Source organism: Schistocerca gregaria, chromosome 7, assembly GCF_023897955.1.
Source record: "Schistocerca gregaria isolate iqSchGreg1 chromosome 7, iqSchGreg1.2, whole genome shotgun sequence".
In the NCBI taxonomy this organism is placed as follows: Eukaryota; Metazoa; Arthropoda; class Insecta; order Orthoptera; family Acrididae; genus Schistocerca; species Schistocerca gregaria.
This window is the reverse complement of record NC_064926.1, coordinates 99,590,873-99,607,196: the sequence shown is the minus strand read 5'-3', so window position 1 is coordinate 99,607,196 and position 16,324 is coordinate 99,590,873. Positions and strand designations below refer to the sequence as shown.

The following is a 16,324-nucleotide window of genomic DNA, read 5'->3' as shown; positions in this document are numbered from 1 at the left end:
TGGAGATTTGTTTCCGCAGTTCATTTCATGACGGATTCCTCCTGATAAGCATAAAGAGCGGTTATCCAATTTTTTCGCTCAGAAGGGCAGCATGTTTCACGAATTTACCGCAGGATGAAAGAGGTGTACGGAGAGTAGTGTCTCGTATCATGCACAACATTTCGGCGGTGTCAGCCTTATGAAGCGAGACTTGTAAACATAGAGGACACGCCATGCCCTGGGCAGGCGCATGTTGTCACCACTGGTGGCACAGTTTCGTCTGTGGAAGAACTCAGACGGGAGAAACATCGGATCACCACACGTAACATTCCTGTTGCACTGTCTACAAGCAAAGGAACTGTGCATCACATAATGCACGAGAAGCTTCGTTATGGCTAAGGCTGTGCACATTGGGTGCACTAGCATCTTTCAGAGAATCAAAGGACTGTGACAATGGATGTTTACCTGGCCCATGTGTTGATATACCTCGAACAAGGAACGGATTTCGTTACTCAGACTATGACATTTGATGAAACGTTGTGTCAAACATTTCGAACGTGTTGCCAAACGAATGAGCATGGAATGGCGGCATCCCTTGCTCCCCTCATTCAAAAAATGCCCGCTCTGCCTCCAAGGTAGGAAAAAATGTGCTTCGTTTCTGTTTGGACGAAGAAGGTTGTCTACTCATCCACTGGCGACCACGAGGTGCAAAAGTTAATGCTCAGCAGTATCGCAGCGTGTTGCTGAGGTTAAACAACAAGCTCAGGGGCAAACTCTCGAATGAGATATCACATCTCCAGGACAACGATAGGCCACGTGTGGCCAAGAAGAACTCGACTTCCTTCAAAAATTCCGATGGGAGGTCCTGGAGCATCCACCTTACAGCGCCGATACCTCCCCATGTTACTCGCTTATTAATCTCTGAAACGTCTGAGGTTCATCTGTGACAAGGAAGTACACGACACGGTGGAAAAATGGATTCGTCAGCAACCCGATGGTATCCGCATGAAGTGTAACTGTAACACTGTTATTAAAATTTTCTGTACATATAACAGCAGTTTCTTCTTCATTTCAGCACACCTTATACGAGTAACTAGAGGAGAGCGGGAGAACAACTTTCTGCCGGTGGGCCATTTGGTCCACTAAATACCCGATGAGCGGAAGGATACTGGCACGCTCTAGTTCAGTGCACATGACTGCCGCTGCAATGCCTCTTGGCCGTGAGCCTGGCCGGTGCCACATTTTGGTTGTGCCGTTTACGCCTGGCGAGCAGGCAGCCCGGCAGATACAGCAGTGCTGCGGAACGCCGCAGTGCCCCTTGGATACAGTAACACATTACGCTAAGAGACGACGATTTTCCCTTATTTTTATTTATTTTTCTTACGTCCCGTGGTATCAAGTGATATGGAAAATAAAAAAACAAGTAGCTGCCTTAATATGTAGGATGTATCATATTTAACAGGAAACCTGACATGGCCAGAAGCACACAGTCACAGAAGGAAAAACTTCCGTAAGACTGAGTCCGCAAACGAGAGTACTCTCGTAGCGAAGGTAGCAGCAATCAGTTCCCGTACAATACTATGAATGTGATATTTCTAAGGAAGCTTCTCATCTGTCTGCAGTCCTACAAGTTAGAGAATACGAGTTTCCTCATTACATGATCAATAAGTGTCAACAAAATTTCAGATTTATGAGAGTTCTATGGCAGAAATTGAATGCGGTGTGCTTTGTCCTCTACAAGCGACCAGATGATAGACAACTTTTTCGGTCGTTTATAGCTGCTGACAACTGATGCAAATCAAGCAAAGCTGTTGACCTGCATAAAAAATCTTGTGGCACACCACTGCCCCCTTTACACTATTAAATCCTTAATTACCCGTAAATTTTTTATCTCAATTAATAATGAAGAAACAGTATTTCTTAAGAATACGACGACGTACGTTTTCAAAGGCTTCCAAGAGTTGTTAAAAATTGGAGTATAGTGATATGATGCTTTACTTGGGTGTCTGAATGAAACGCTTACATAATATAGCTCTCGAAATTTCTGCGACTAACCTTGAACAGCGCATCTTTAAAACGTTGTTATTCCTAATAGCGTCATTTCTTCTCAAATGGCCCAAAATTTAAATGACGTCATCACTCGACCCTCTCCTAGTTGGAAGAAATTTTTACGGGATATAGATATGAGTCTTATATAAATCCATGCCAAATTAAAGCTCGTTAAGTAGCATGACGAGGCCAAAAGTTATGTTTTTGTAAGGACCAGTTTTTCCATATCGTGGCAGATATGAATAAATCACCAGGTTCGCTTTGCTGTTTCTCATGATCTAAGGGGCTTCCATGCTGAAACTCGTTGATTCTGGTCTTTTTTTCTTTACAAATGTTCAAATGTGTGTGAAATCCTATGGGACATAACTGCTAAGGTCATCAGTTCCTAAGCTTACACACTACTTAACCTAAATTATCCTAAGGACACACACACACACACACACCCATGGACGAGGGAGGACCCGAACCTCCGCCGGGATCAGCCGCACAGTCCATGACGTATCTTTACAAAATCGCTCCTACACATACGTTATGATGTTGGTCAGTACTACGAAAATCGTCCGATTCCGGTTCAAAGTTCGGTACTATTTAGGATGACAATCAAGTCTACGGTGGATGGTTAGTCAAGTGACAAATTTGAGCGCAAGATTGCCCAAGGCCGATCGAGTTTACAGTGTACGCAAGCTGGTGAACCAACAAAGTTTACGCCTTTGCACCCGGTATTTACCTTAATCTGCGACGCGCTGCTGTCTGCAAGGTCGCTCTCTCCCACTGAAATTCCTACAAAACTAACCTGGCCTTTGCTGAACTTTCCAGCAGAAACTTTCCCTATGTTTCTCGTTATGCGAGAAAACATGTACTCAGCACTAGTCTTATTATGTGGCGATATACACGCACATGGTTGGAGCAGCGTGCATATTATAGTGCCCTCTCAGTTCTCGCAAGAACAGTTAACTATTTTGGCCGGTTCGTTTCTCCACATTTGGAGCTAAACGTTGCTACAGCTAATTTTAGCTGCAGTGCAGCCGCTGTGAACGCAGTGTCCACACCAAGTTCGTCTCTGCGTCGTACGGAGCGTTAAGTGCTCCGTTCTGCACTTGACACCAGTCCAGAGAAGAGTCCCTCACACAAAATTTCTCTCTTGTCCTCTCATGGCAGAACTGCCTCCCTCCACTTGGTTTCTTTTTCACGTCACGGCTTTTTTCAAGCAATAGGAGCACTCCTCCCATTTTGTAGAAACACCCGCTTCCAATCACAACGTCCCTTCTATCAAACTGCGTCGAAACTTCAGTAGTTTTCTCCTTCCTAGTGAGTTTCCGCCAATCTGACGTTTTGTGCCCGTTCCAGATGCCTTAAGTACATTGACGTTTCTTTGTGTCGCACTCAGTGGACGAAAATGTGTCACTTGCTTTTGTTCGTATCCTGTTGCAATTTCGAAACGCAGTTTTCTAAGGCTTCTTCTCTGCTCTTGTACCGATGCCCTCACTACAGGCAGCCCTCCAGCTTGAATCACCTGGCCCGGTGTCGCTGTCCTCCTTTCTGCCACCCCTTTAAGTGGTTGCCGGCGTAACTCCCACAGCACGGCTTTGCTACGCCATTGTGAAGCTGGATTTTCAAAACTAAAAGTGGCTAGACTCGCGTTCCCTGTTCTACCTTCCGCTCAAAGACATGCATTGTATAGGAATTGTGTGTTAATTACCGTCGATTGACTGTCACCCCTTTTTGCATTACATATTGATAGGCAAATGTTCTCATAACTGTCGATTTACGTTAGGTGTCATCTTAAGCTGCTCATTGCGATTTGTAAAGGTCCCATGTAAGGTGTGAATCTGACCATTTATTCTGCCACCTTACAACTGACTTTCGCTCACACGGCGAGAAATGGGAACACTTAATGCGCCAACGAATACTGTCGAACATGAAGGTATTGGTCGGCCAAGGTGGTATGGTGCAGGGGCATAACGTTGCACAGGCGCACTGACCTCCAAATCTTTGAACACCGTATACGCAGGGGCCAAATTACTCCTTCCCCATGTCCTTCTTTTGGCGGGGGGGGGGGGGGGGATGCATTCGGTCCTGGCTCCATTTTTATGGGTGACAACGAGCGACTGCATTGAAAAGAAAGAGGTCTTGGAAATGGTGGACTGGCCCGGCGTTTCGCCAACCTAAATTCCATAAAGCACGTGTGATATGTGTTGAACTGCAGTGCATCCACATGCACCACCGACCGTCCAGCAGCTGTCAACTGCTGTGGTGGGGGCGTAGCACGCCCTGGTACAACAACTCCTTACCCTGGCTGTGGCCACATAGTAGCACGGTGCAGGGCATGCATTGCCATCCGTGGTATTAAAACCATGCCACACCTCTTGTAACGTCCAGGGGACAACATGAATCGTGATGGCTTCGTTGTAATACCATTATCTTTCGACAAAATTGTCGTTTCTGTTCGTTTCGTCACGTATTTATTTCAATTCCAGTGCAGAATAATACACTAATTCCAATTCCAAAGAAAGAAGGTGCTGACAGTTATCAAAATTACCGAACTATCAGTTTAATAACTCACAGTTGCAAGGTGGAAAAACTAGTAGAAGTTGATCTGGATGAAGATGAGTTTGGACTCTGGAGAAATATAGGAACAAGGGAGGCAATACTGACCCTATGACTTCTCAAAGAAGACGAAAGATAAACCTAAGATTATGGCATTTGTAGACTTCGAGAAAGCTATTGACAGTGTTGACTGGAATACTCTCTTTCAAATTCTAAAGGTGGCAGGGAGCAAAATGCTGTTTACAATTTGTACAGAAGCCAGATAGCTGTTTTAAGAGTCAAGGTGCACAAAAGGCAAGCAGTGGTTGAGAAGGGAGTGAGACAGGGTTGTAGCCCATCCCCGATGTTATTCAGTCTGTATATTGAACAAGCAGTAAAGGAAACAAAAGGAAAATTTGTAGCAGGAATTAAAGTTCAGGGAGAAAAAATAAAACCTAGAGGTTTTCCGATGGCATTGTTATTCTGTCAGAAACAGAAAAGGACTTCGAAGAGCAGTTGAATGGAATCGACAGTGTCTTGAAAGGAGCAATAAGATATCAACAAAAGAAAAACAAGGATAATGGAAGCTAGTCGAATTATATCAGGTGATACTGAGCGAATTAGATTAGGACAAGAAACACTTAAAGTAGTAGATGAGTTTTGCTATTTGGGAAGCAAAATGACTCATGATGCTCAAAGTATGGGGATATAAAATGTAGGCTGGCAACAGAAAGGTAAGCGTTTCTGAAGAAGAGAACCTTGTTAACACTGAGTCTAGGTTTAAGTGTCAGGAACTCATTTCTGGAAGTGTTTGTATGGAGGGTAGCCATGTATGGACGTGAAACATGGACAATAAGCAGTTTAAACAGCAAGAGAATACAAGCCTTTGAGATATGGTGTTACACAAGAAGGCTGAAGATTAGACGGGTATATAGAATTGGGGAAAAGAAAAATTTGTGGTACAACCTGACTAGAAGATCGGATCGGCTGGTAGTACAAATTCTGAGACATCAAGGAATCACCAGTTTAGTAATAGACGGAAACGCGAGGGAGGGAGGGGGGGGGGTGTATCGTAGACATAGTTAAATACAGCAAGCAGATTCAAAAGGATGTAGGTTCCAGGAGTTACTCGGAAATGGAGAGGCTTACACAGGATAGAGTAGCGTGGAGAGCTGCATAAAACCAGTCTTAGTACTGAAGAGGACAACAACAACAGATCCTTCTCTACTATACTGTGGCAGTTCTACCTACATACGGTTAAAATATCTTTTAGCTATTTACTAGGAACTGGCACGTCATGCGAAACCTACTTTCACCCTTAAGGTTAGCACACTAGCTTAGAAGTAAAAAAAAAGAACAGTGTGCCCATTATCCATAAGAACCTCTCAAGGTCGTTACCAGGGCCTTAAATTATGGTTGCTAGGAGAGATCTGGTAAGTGGACTTTGATGAGAACATTGGTGTGGAAAGTCGTTTACCTAGCGACCTGGGTGGGACAGGCGGCGTGGCAGGAGCCAAGTCTCACCAAGGCCTCCGTCAGCTTCCCTCCTCTGGCGTCTGCAAGAGTACTGTGCAGTCTCACAATCCAGCAGCTACTCTGCTGTCTCCAGAAGGACGACCTCTCTCCCAGAGTTCTGCCGAGATCTCTCTGCACACACGGTCTGGCACCCGGTGCTCAGCTTACGTTCTTTAGCGGGCCGATCATATTGCAACAGCTTTCTTAACTGTTGCATACCTCACACAGTTTCCATGGTAAGACCACACACAACCGCCAGTAACGTTATTACTAGAAGGCATTCCCTCATTTGTCTAGTTGCATATCGTCTGCTCAGTATTAACGTCTCGTGTCCAGTGAATGCATCCGTTTGTCATTTCTGCTTTTGAAGAGCGCCTTTACACCTGTATCTTCAGCATGCCAAAATGCGGTTTGACCCACGACAGATTCGATACCTGTTCGCACATATGATAGTGGCCGTGGGATGGCCTCTGGCTCCAAGCAGCACAGTGTTTGCCTGAGGCCACACACAACCGCCAGTAACGTTATTACTAGAAGGCATTCCCTCACTTGTCTAGTTGCATATCATCTGCTCAGTATTAACGTCTCGTGTCCAGCGAATGCATCCGTTTGTCATTTCTGCTTTTGAAGAGCGCCTTTACACCTGTATCTTCAGCATGCCAAAATGCGGTTTGACCCACGACAGATTCGATACCTGTTCGCACATATGATAGTGGCCGTGGGAGGGCCTCTGGCTCCAAGCAGCACAGTGTTTGCCTGAGGCCACACACAACCGCCAGTAACGTTATTACTAGAAGGCATTCCCTCATTTGTCTAGTTGCATATCGTCTGCTCAGTATTAACGTCTCGTGTCCAGTGAATGCATCCGTTTGTCATTTCTGCTTTTGAAGAGCACCTTTACACCTGTATCTTCAGCATGCCAAAATGCGGTTTGACCCAAGACAGATTCGATACCTGTTCGCACATATGATCGTGGCCGTGGGAGGGCCTCTGGCTCCAAGCAGCACAGTGTTTGCCTGCTTCAGTGCCAGGCTGCTGTTGTATATGGGCGATAGGCTAACTGTCTCGTACAGCCGAAATATTACATTGTAACCAGTATTTATGTCCTGAGTAGACTACTAAACGTCGAATTTCAGAAGTAGAGGTGTGCTTTTTACAACTAAATATTCCATTCGATGGACCTATACTACTATTGATCTGTAGGCTCTGCTACAGCGTTCTCACCAGGACGTTATTTGGTGCGCAGGTGACGATGTACCACTGGGACCTGCCACAGGCGCTGCAGTACATCGGAGGCTGGCCCAACCCCATAATGGCGGACTACTTCGTAGAGTACGCCAGACTGCTCTTCGACACCTACGGCGACAGGGTGAGTACGAGTTCGCCTTCTTTTTCTACATAAAGGTGAACTCTCTTAATCTGCTCGTAGAATTATGAGTGCCTGCTTGATTTAAGTGGCATGGATACCGTAACTGTAATAAGGATATGATTGTATAGACCAATGTTATCTCGCGCCACAAGAAAGGAAGGCAACTTTACACCGAGCCGCTGCACCGAAATAATAGCGGTCGCCCAGGCTTGATTCTGAGAGGTATCCTCAATTATTTCTTCATCCAGAGGATATGCAAGCTGTTAACACGCCAAAATAGACACAAGACTGTTTGTAGGACTTGGAAATGAAGGGGCTCTTAGTGGGTGGTAGGGAAGGTAGCCGGTGACAAAAATTCGCAAACTCAAGCTCGGAAAATTGGTTTCCATTCTGAATACCTAAGGAAATCGCTACATTCGTCACTCAGTGCTGAAATTTCTGCGGCTAGATACTACTGCAGCGTTCAACTCATCCTGTATCTTTAGCCGGTAATTTTCGGTAGTCAAAGTGTGTGCTATCTTGAGCGTCAGAGCACAAACGGTTGTATTTGAGCGATACCAAAACTGTGAGACATGCGTTAGCATTAAGACATGTATGAGCATTAAGTTCAGTGATACAGTTCTATGTAAAATCGTGACAATATAACAGCTAATGGCAAAGTGCATACCCACTTATTTGTAGAGCATCACTCCAGTGATAGCCTTGCCCACATGTTGTGGGATGCCGTTAGGTTGTACTCAGCTGCAGGTCAGACGTAGCTGCCTTTGCAAAAACTCACGTCTCACAAAACCTGTAAGCACCAGTTAACGAGTGTTAATGCGACCAATATGTCAACTAATACAGAAGTCCAAACTGCCATTTTCAAGCACGTTAATGGAGTTACTTGGTAAGTTGAGTATTAATTTCTGTTCCAGTCATTTGATAGAAAATAGACAGTCAGGCGAACTGCAGTACCGCTTTATGCACACATAGGAAGAGAATAGCAACGGCTCAAATAATTACCTTCGTTTCTACATGGTACTCTTACGTTTTACTCCCTCACTTGAACATTGCAAGTCCATTTGGAGTTAGTGAGAACCATTCGAAAGACGAAAACATTTATTGCATCCTGCACAACCACATTCACATGATAGAAGATATTTACGAGTTTGAGACGTTGTTCTTTTGAAAGAGGCGCTTTTATTGCTTCCCTCGATTCATCTGATCACACGTCTTGGGTCTAGTGTCAGAACTGTGAATAATTCATACATGACAGATCTGCCCTTTTTACGATAATTTCTCACTTTATTCAAAAAGTGGATATATTTATTTCGTATATCTAAAGGTTCAAGTAGCACCTCTCTGTTATATGATGACCTTTTGCATGTGGGTAGTGTTACACTGTGTTCATTATAAGAGCATTCAAACATGTAAATAAAAGAGAAACAAAAAGAGTAAATACTGACGTGCTTAAAGCCCAGCTTGTGTGGCACGGGTCGTGGTGACAAAATGCCATCTTTAAAGACTTATCTTCTCCGAGTAACGGAATTAACGACTTTAATATCGGCACTTTTTATGTGCCACTACTATTTATCTATTAGTCTCCTAACAAACTGTTCAGCAATAAGCAGTGATGAGAACAATCGAATCAAAACAACAGGTTGTATCTATTGTTGAAAAACAGTCGACTCATTCGGTAGTAATTTTACGTATCGGTTGGACTACTGGTCATTCGTTTATTCATTTCTTTCGAGTGGAACCAGTACGTGGGAGCAACGGAATGAAAATAGTCTGTGCCGTTTGTTGTAGTTTCCCATATTAATTGAATTATTTATCCTTCCTTTTCAAGTGAAATCAGTCTGCAGTCTTTCTGTCGTTTCGTCTGTCCAATCTGAGGGTGGTTTTCGACGGTTTCGCCTCACTCGTCGACGTGAGTGCTGAGCTCGTTAACCATTAGAAGAAAATTATCGAATGATGACAAATATTTTGTGTGAAAAAATACTTCTACAAGTGATAGCATATGGTTAAAAACGATGATTAAGTCACCAAAGACGTCGACATTTATCAGAAGATAATTATCGGTGATGGTTGCAAACCAATAGCAAGAGAGATAGAAAGAGAGAGAGAGAGAAAACTTTCATAAATTTAAAATTAAAAAATTAAATGTTCATTTATTTAAACGTAAATTTACTATATAGCACCACTTATCAAACTTTTCAAACCAACTCAACATTTATATTCATTTCATATTTAAGTATAAGGGGCAGTCAAACGAGAACGAGAGAACAGTAAGCAAACTGCTTACTATTTCAAAAGTAATCGCCGCAACTGTTAGTACATTTATCTCACTGTGAGACAAGACGGTCACTGTCTCCATGGGAAAATGTTTGCGGTTGCCTACGGAACCATGACCGTGCACCTCTTCGTACGGAGCAAATGACGGCCAGGAATGTCCTTCTTCACGGCTCCAAAAATATGGAAATCGAGTGGGGTGAGATCGGGACTGTATGGAGGGTGTATCAGGGTTTCCCAGCGATACTGCTGCAGCGTCATCGAAGCAATCTTCCGAACATGCGAGTCCTGCACTACCCTGCAACAGAGTGATGTCTGTCAACCTCGGTGGCGCGCTTCAATTCTTGCAGAGTGTCCACGTAGCGCTGAGCGTTAATCGTGGCGCCTTGTTCCGAAAAGTTACCGAGCAGCGAGCTCTTGCAATCAAAGGAAAAGGTCATATTGACTTCCCCGGAACGGGTGTGCTTACTGTATCGACTGCGCTGCTACAGTTCCGCCGGGAAGTCCCTTACAACACCTCCATACTGTCCCGATTTCTCCCTATGCAATTTCCACATTTTTGGAGCCCTCAAGAAAGGCATTGGCGGCCGTCGATTTGCTTCGTACGGAGAGGTGCACGCCTCATTACGATCACGGTTCCGTACACAAGACCAACCATTTTCCCTTAAGGCATTCACTGTTTTGTCTCACAATGAGATAAATGTGTTAATAATTATGGTGATTACTTCTGAAATAATAAACAGTTTACTTATTTTATCCATTTGTCTCGCTTTTATTTCACTGATCCTTGTAAACAAATAATAAATTTTGAAAATACTTCGTTATTATGTAGTTTTTATTTCCCTTTCCTTTTAATAATATACGTTATTTATCCCCAAAACGGTTGGCAGGTCTAATGATGGCTATGTATAACTGGAAATGCTGAACAAGCATGTAAGTGAAAACACTCTTTTCTGGAGACAGAGGGAAAACATTCCTATGACTGACATGCCGTTAGAGACTGTATCAGTCGATTGTCTCATGTTAAAAAGAAACGACTCACACCAAGAGGAGGAGTGCAAAACACTGCTATGGTTGATGTGCCCACAGAGACTAGCGTCATTCCGTTATCTGACTCCACTGAAAAAAAGTTGACTGAATGAAAAACCAATCGACTGCCCAAATGGTTAATTAAAACCTGTCTGTTCTTCCATCACTCGCAATCAGGAGGAGAATGCGTTTCTGCACCGGGGCTACGATATTCTGTGCAATCAGTACCATTCGCTTTTTCACCTTGACAGTACTACGTACATGGAAAATATGTTTGCGAGTTGGCACGATATTGTCGTGGCGCACGAAGGGAAAGAAGAAAGATTACGGTTTCGCGCCCCGTCGGCAGCGAGATAGGAGTGCAAGTTCAGGTTAAGGAAGGAGATCCGATGTATGCTTTCAGAGAACCATCCGAGCATTGGTCTTAAGTGATATAGGAGAATCCAGCGAAACCTAAATCTAGATGGCTGGGTGGGGATTTTGACCCCTACCTCCTTGATTTTGAGTCGAGTGTACATCCACTGCATCACCTCGGCCAGTCCGCGTTGTCGGCGAGACAGACTCTGCTGCGTACCAAGGAGGGAGCTGTCGCGGCGTCGCGTCCTACAAGAGCGCCGCTGCATTATATGCTATGAAACTGAACAGCATTAAAAGCAGGAAAGAGTCTTTATGGGCGAAAAGACGGCTGAGCAGATAAGAGGAGACGAAAAGCTTGACGTTTCTTCTAAAATAAGTTCAGAGGAAAGATCTATATCGAAATTAACTGGGGATAACCGAACATAATTCTCAAATCCTACTGGACCTTGCCCAACAGAAATTAACGTAGCATGACAATATGATGAGAAAATCGATTACTTTTTCTGAGAAGTAATCGGCAGCTCTTAATATTCTACTTCTGAATCGAAGTCTGTCAAACAACTGTACTTTCGTTATGTAAACACCCTCACTGCCAGAACCACTTCTCTTCGGGTCACAGTGCCACATATTCTCGGCAGTACTGTGAACACCGAGTTCTTATCTTCATTATTCCCTCCACCGTTGTCTGCGGCCTACACTCTTTTAATATGCACAATATTACGATTGATGCTGTATCACGTTTTTTGGTGTTGTGATAACCTTTATTTTTGTCGTCAAAACAACACGGTTTCGGTTCGTATTGTTGAATTAAAACACTCACGCGTTCTCTGCAGCAAATTGCTAATTTCTACGTTTATTCTTCTCGAAATCAGTTTGTTAGTGCGCCGCATGTATGAAACAGACGTCTTATCTGCTGGAAAATACGCACGTGAGTGGGTACATTGCTTGCTTGTCTTCAGTCATCGTTAGCGGTAGCGAAATGGTTTCTTTTTTATTATTATTTTTATTATTTTAAAGATTCGCTACAACGAGGGGCGTCATGTAATGACACAAGTAGACTTAACAGAGGAGGAATGTGCTAATTTTGAAACGGGTTGTGTATATCAGTTCTGTTGACAGTGTTTCATGGCAGAGACTGTAATTCAACGCTTTTGGTGCTACCGGCAACATTTGTGTATCATCGGATGTGCCACCGGGCACATATACAGGGTGGTTTGTTCCACAGTGTACGAACTCTAGGGACTGACCAATGAGAGGATACAGAACAAAAAATTGTCTAGTGAACTTACGTCAGGAAATCTATGGTTTCCACACCACAGACCATTTATTCAGTCATACATCGTTACAGATGCTGCAGTCTAATACGCGCTGTACCATGCAGCCACTGTTACAGTATGTGCTGAAAATGGTTTCCGAGTGCCTCAACCCATGCGTGTACGCGCCGTAGTACACATTCACGTCGGCCAGGTTGCACTTGAACAGTTTGAAAGGGAGCATGAATGCGTAGATTCAGTGTCTCCACATCTGCTGTGCGCTCTGCATACACGATACTTCAGAGATGGCCTCATAACCAGAAATGACACAGGTTGAGATCTGGTGAACGAGAAGGCCATGCAAGTGGACCCCCGCGTCCGATGCATCGAACAGGGAAGACACGACTGAGATACGTTCGGACGTTAATGGAGAAGTGTGCTGGAGCACCATCATGTAGCAGCCATATAACCCTTCTGATCATCACTGGCACTTCTTACAGCAGGGGAGGCAAAGTCACCCGCAAGAAACGCCGATAGTCCCGGCCTATTAGTCGACGTGGAAGGAAGACTGGCCCCAAAAGATGGTCGCCAATTATCTTGCCCCATACATTCCAGCTGCACCCATGGTGATGATTTGCTGTCAGCATACCATAGAGGATCTGCACACTATTACACGGATGACCGTTATGAAAGTTGAAGACACCACTCTGTGTGAAGGTAGCCTCATCTGTGAATAGGATGGATGACACAAATCCCGGAATGATGGTTGTCTGGTGAAGAAACCAGTGACAAAACTGCTTCTGGTGTGGAAAGTCTGTCGTTAGTATGCCCTGCACACGCTGTAAGTGATACGGGTAGTAGCATTTGTTATGAAGAATGTTCCCGCGGTCCTCTGGCTTACCTTGTATTAGCGGGTGAATTGTCTAATACTGCCACGGTGGTCGCCTTCCACAGTTTGATCACATTTTCCTTCAAGTCTGGTATCCGAACATTTCGGGTATATCCTTCATGATTCCCTGCTTCCTGACATGACTCTGTCTCAGACATACGGCGAGACACTGTTGCAAACATTGAATGCTGTGACTGTTATATGCTAGGATAGGTCTCCCGATACAACCCTGCTGCTCGCCGCCTATTACCATTAGCATTTCCGTAAGTAAACACCGCGTCGGCGAGCTCTGATTCGAATACAGAACCACTGTGTGCAGTGCTGTATCACATCGACTACAAGGTGAGTCAGCTACAGAAGTGAGTCAGCTACAGAAGTGAGTCAGGCAAAACATTACCAATTACTATGGCAGGAGAGGGCGGTAGGGCATGACATATGAGTAACAGTACCGTCCTCTAGGAGGAAACCTCGCATACCGCAACAATAGCTGCATCATATAGCGCGTATTAGACCACAGTCTCTGTAAAAAAATGTATGAATAAATGGTCTCTAGCATGGAAACCACGCATTTCCAGATGGAAGTTCATTAGACCTTTTCTGTTCCAGATCCTCTCCTCGATCAATCACTAGAGCTTGTACACGGTGGAAAAATCGCCCTGCACAGACTTGCCTTCGGTTCACTGTAACATGCAGCAGCAGGGTGGGGGTAATGAGTTTAGGCAGTCTGCACTACGCAGATTCTTGCTGTACACGAAAAGGAACGACTAAATGCGCGTTAAGAGACAACTGCTTGAAAGTGTCCCTGACATACGGTGTTCAGACTTGAGTCTAGCGATAGTCTAGCAGTAGTCTAGTGATACGGAATAGCACAGGGCTCATTCTGCTGCTTCCATTGTGCTTTATCACGATTTCTGTCTACCGTCTGTACTTGTGTGTTCAGATGTACTTTGCTTCCGCATACTTTTTTTAACGACTCTAGTACTGACGTACACCTCGTGATGTGGCTTCCGCTTTGTTGCAGGTGAAGTGGTGGATCACGTTCAACGAACCGTCGGTGTTCGCAGGCGGCTACGCCAGCACGGGTGGCCAGGCACCGGCGCAGAACGCAGTCGGCATCGGCGACTACCTCACCTACTACACCGTCATCAACGCGCATGCGCGCGTCTGGCATCTCTACAATGACACGTACAGGGCCACGCAGCAAGGTACGAGTGCGGCGCGCAAGATGCCACGGCCGCTAGATGCGCAGTCAGCAGGGGAAGGTGGGGAGAGCGGCAGTGGTGGGGGATCGCTCAGGGCTCTGTAGGAGAAATGCCGAGCGCTGCAGGGGAAGTGTCGCTCTAAACTCAAACCTAGGCTCACACTTTTTGTAAATATTAAGTGGGGCCCTTCCACATGCACGCTTGCATGGTGACCATTAAAAATTATCCAATGTCGTCTCTGCTTTCGTCAGCACCTAAAAAGACTTCCGCCTAAAATGCAGCAATTTATTTTTGCTTGGCTGTTTACCCATTTGTAATTTTCAGTGAAGCATCATGAGTGGCGAATTTTGAGTACAACCTACACATTTCCCCAGTTTCCATGTCAAAATTTGCTTCTTTTACCAAAACACAGTGGAGTTTACACTGTCTCACCTAACTAACATTTTGTGCAGACACAGTTGCAAGAGATTTCTGAAGCTGCGGTGTCACCGCCAGACACCACACTTGCTAGGTGGTAGCCTTTAAATCGACCGCAGTCCGTTAGTATATGTCGAACCTTCGTGTCGCCAATATCAGTGATTGCAGACCGAGCGCCACCACACGGCAGGTCTAGTCTAGAGAGACTCCCTAGCACTCGCCCCAGAGTTGTACAGCCGACTTTGGTAGCGATGGTTCAATGACTACATACGCTCTCATTTGCAGAGACGACAGTTTAGCATAGCCTTCAGCTACGTCATTTGCTACGACCTAGCAAGGCGCCATATTCAGTTACTATATGTTTTCTGAACAGATAATATTGTGACTCATGTACCATCAAGAGCAACGTTCATCATCAGTGGATTAAAGTTAAGGATCAAACTAATTCCGTCCGCTTTCTCAATTCTCATTCCTTGTCATGTTCCAAACCTCACATCAGTATAGTTCTTCCCTCCTCACACAAGCCTGCGTGAGCTAAAACGCGTGCATTTCGGCATCCACTAGTGACACAGTGTTGGATCTTCTGCCAACACAACTGAAACAGTGGTTTGTTAAGTTTATTAAGTGAGGAACAGTGGAAAAGTAAAGTCAGTAGCTTATGCACATCCTCAGTACAGAAAAACTTGTAATGTCTTCTCATATCTTGTTCCAAAACCCATACCATTTCTCATTTCACCAGTTATTTGTAACCCTTAAACATTACATTCTTTCACTAAAAACGTCTATAGTTACTGGAATAACCTGTAGATGATGAAGTTTTACATAACAACAATAGGGTAAAATACCCTCCTCTTTTGCTTGGTATCATTTGCCAAAATCTCATTTCGATATCTGAATATTTCACTCTGGCTGTATTGGTGGCATGATGTGATCGCAAATGAGTGTCCTAAATTAGATCAATTTTCTTGACCTCTATTCTTCACTGTGCACACTGTCTTACTTCCACATAAATATCACAGTAACTATGATCATTAACAAAACAATGGGCATGTCATCATGAACCTGACCCATAAAGCTACAAGTAAACCAAAAATGAAATTTTTTACCGAATAGTTTCTGTAAAATCGCCTGAGAAAGATTTCAGGGTGCGCACCTTTATTCTGTAATCTCTGACTGGCCAAAAGATGGAAAACACGTGTCCACCTCCCCTGCCGAACAAACGAATGAACTCGCCAGCGCTTTGGACTAAAACTGGTCACTGAACATCAGCCACCATACCCTGCACGAGCCATTCTGTACGACAAGTAAACCCTCGAGCTGCCTTCAGAACCACGTACCACACTAGGCTGCTAGAAACCTTCACCGCGAGAGAACTTCAAAAAGCAAGTTGCACCTTAAAACGGCAGACCAAGCCACTGTTACTGAATTCCACACCACACTTCATAGTGACACAGACACATGACACTAT

At 44.5% G+C, this 16,324-nt stretch overlaps 1 protein-coding gene across 1 annotated transcript in view; it reads left to right on the top strand.

Annotated features, from left to right (window-relative positions):
* The window catches only part of LOC126281623 (myrosinase 1-like), a 60,333-nt gene that overhangs the window by 11,672 nt on the left and 32,337 nt on the right, over positions 1–16,324 (top strand). The window contains exons 4-5 of the mRNA XM_049980745.1: positions 7,316–7,438; positions 14,259–14,442. Coding sequence (XP_049836702.1) covers positions 7,316–7,438; positions 14,259–14,442 — 307 coding nt within the window. The remainder of the gene's footprint in view (positions 1–7,315; positions 7,439–14,258; positions 14,443–16,324) is intronic.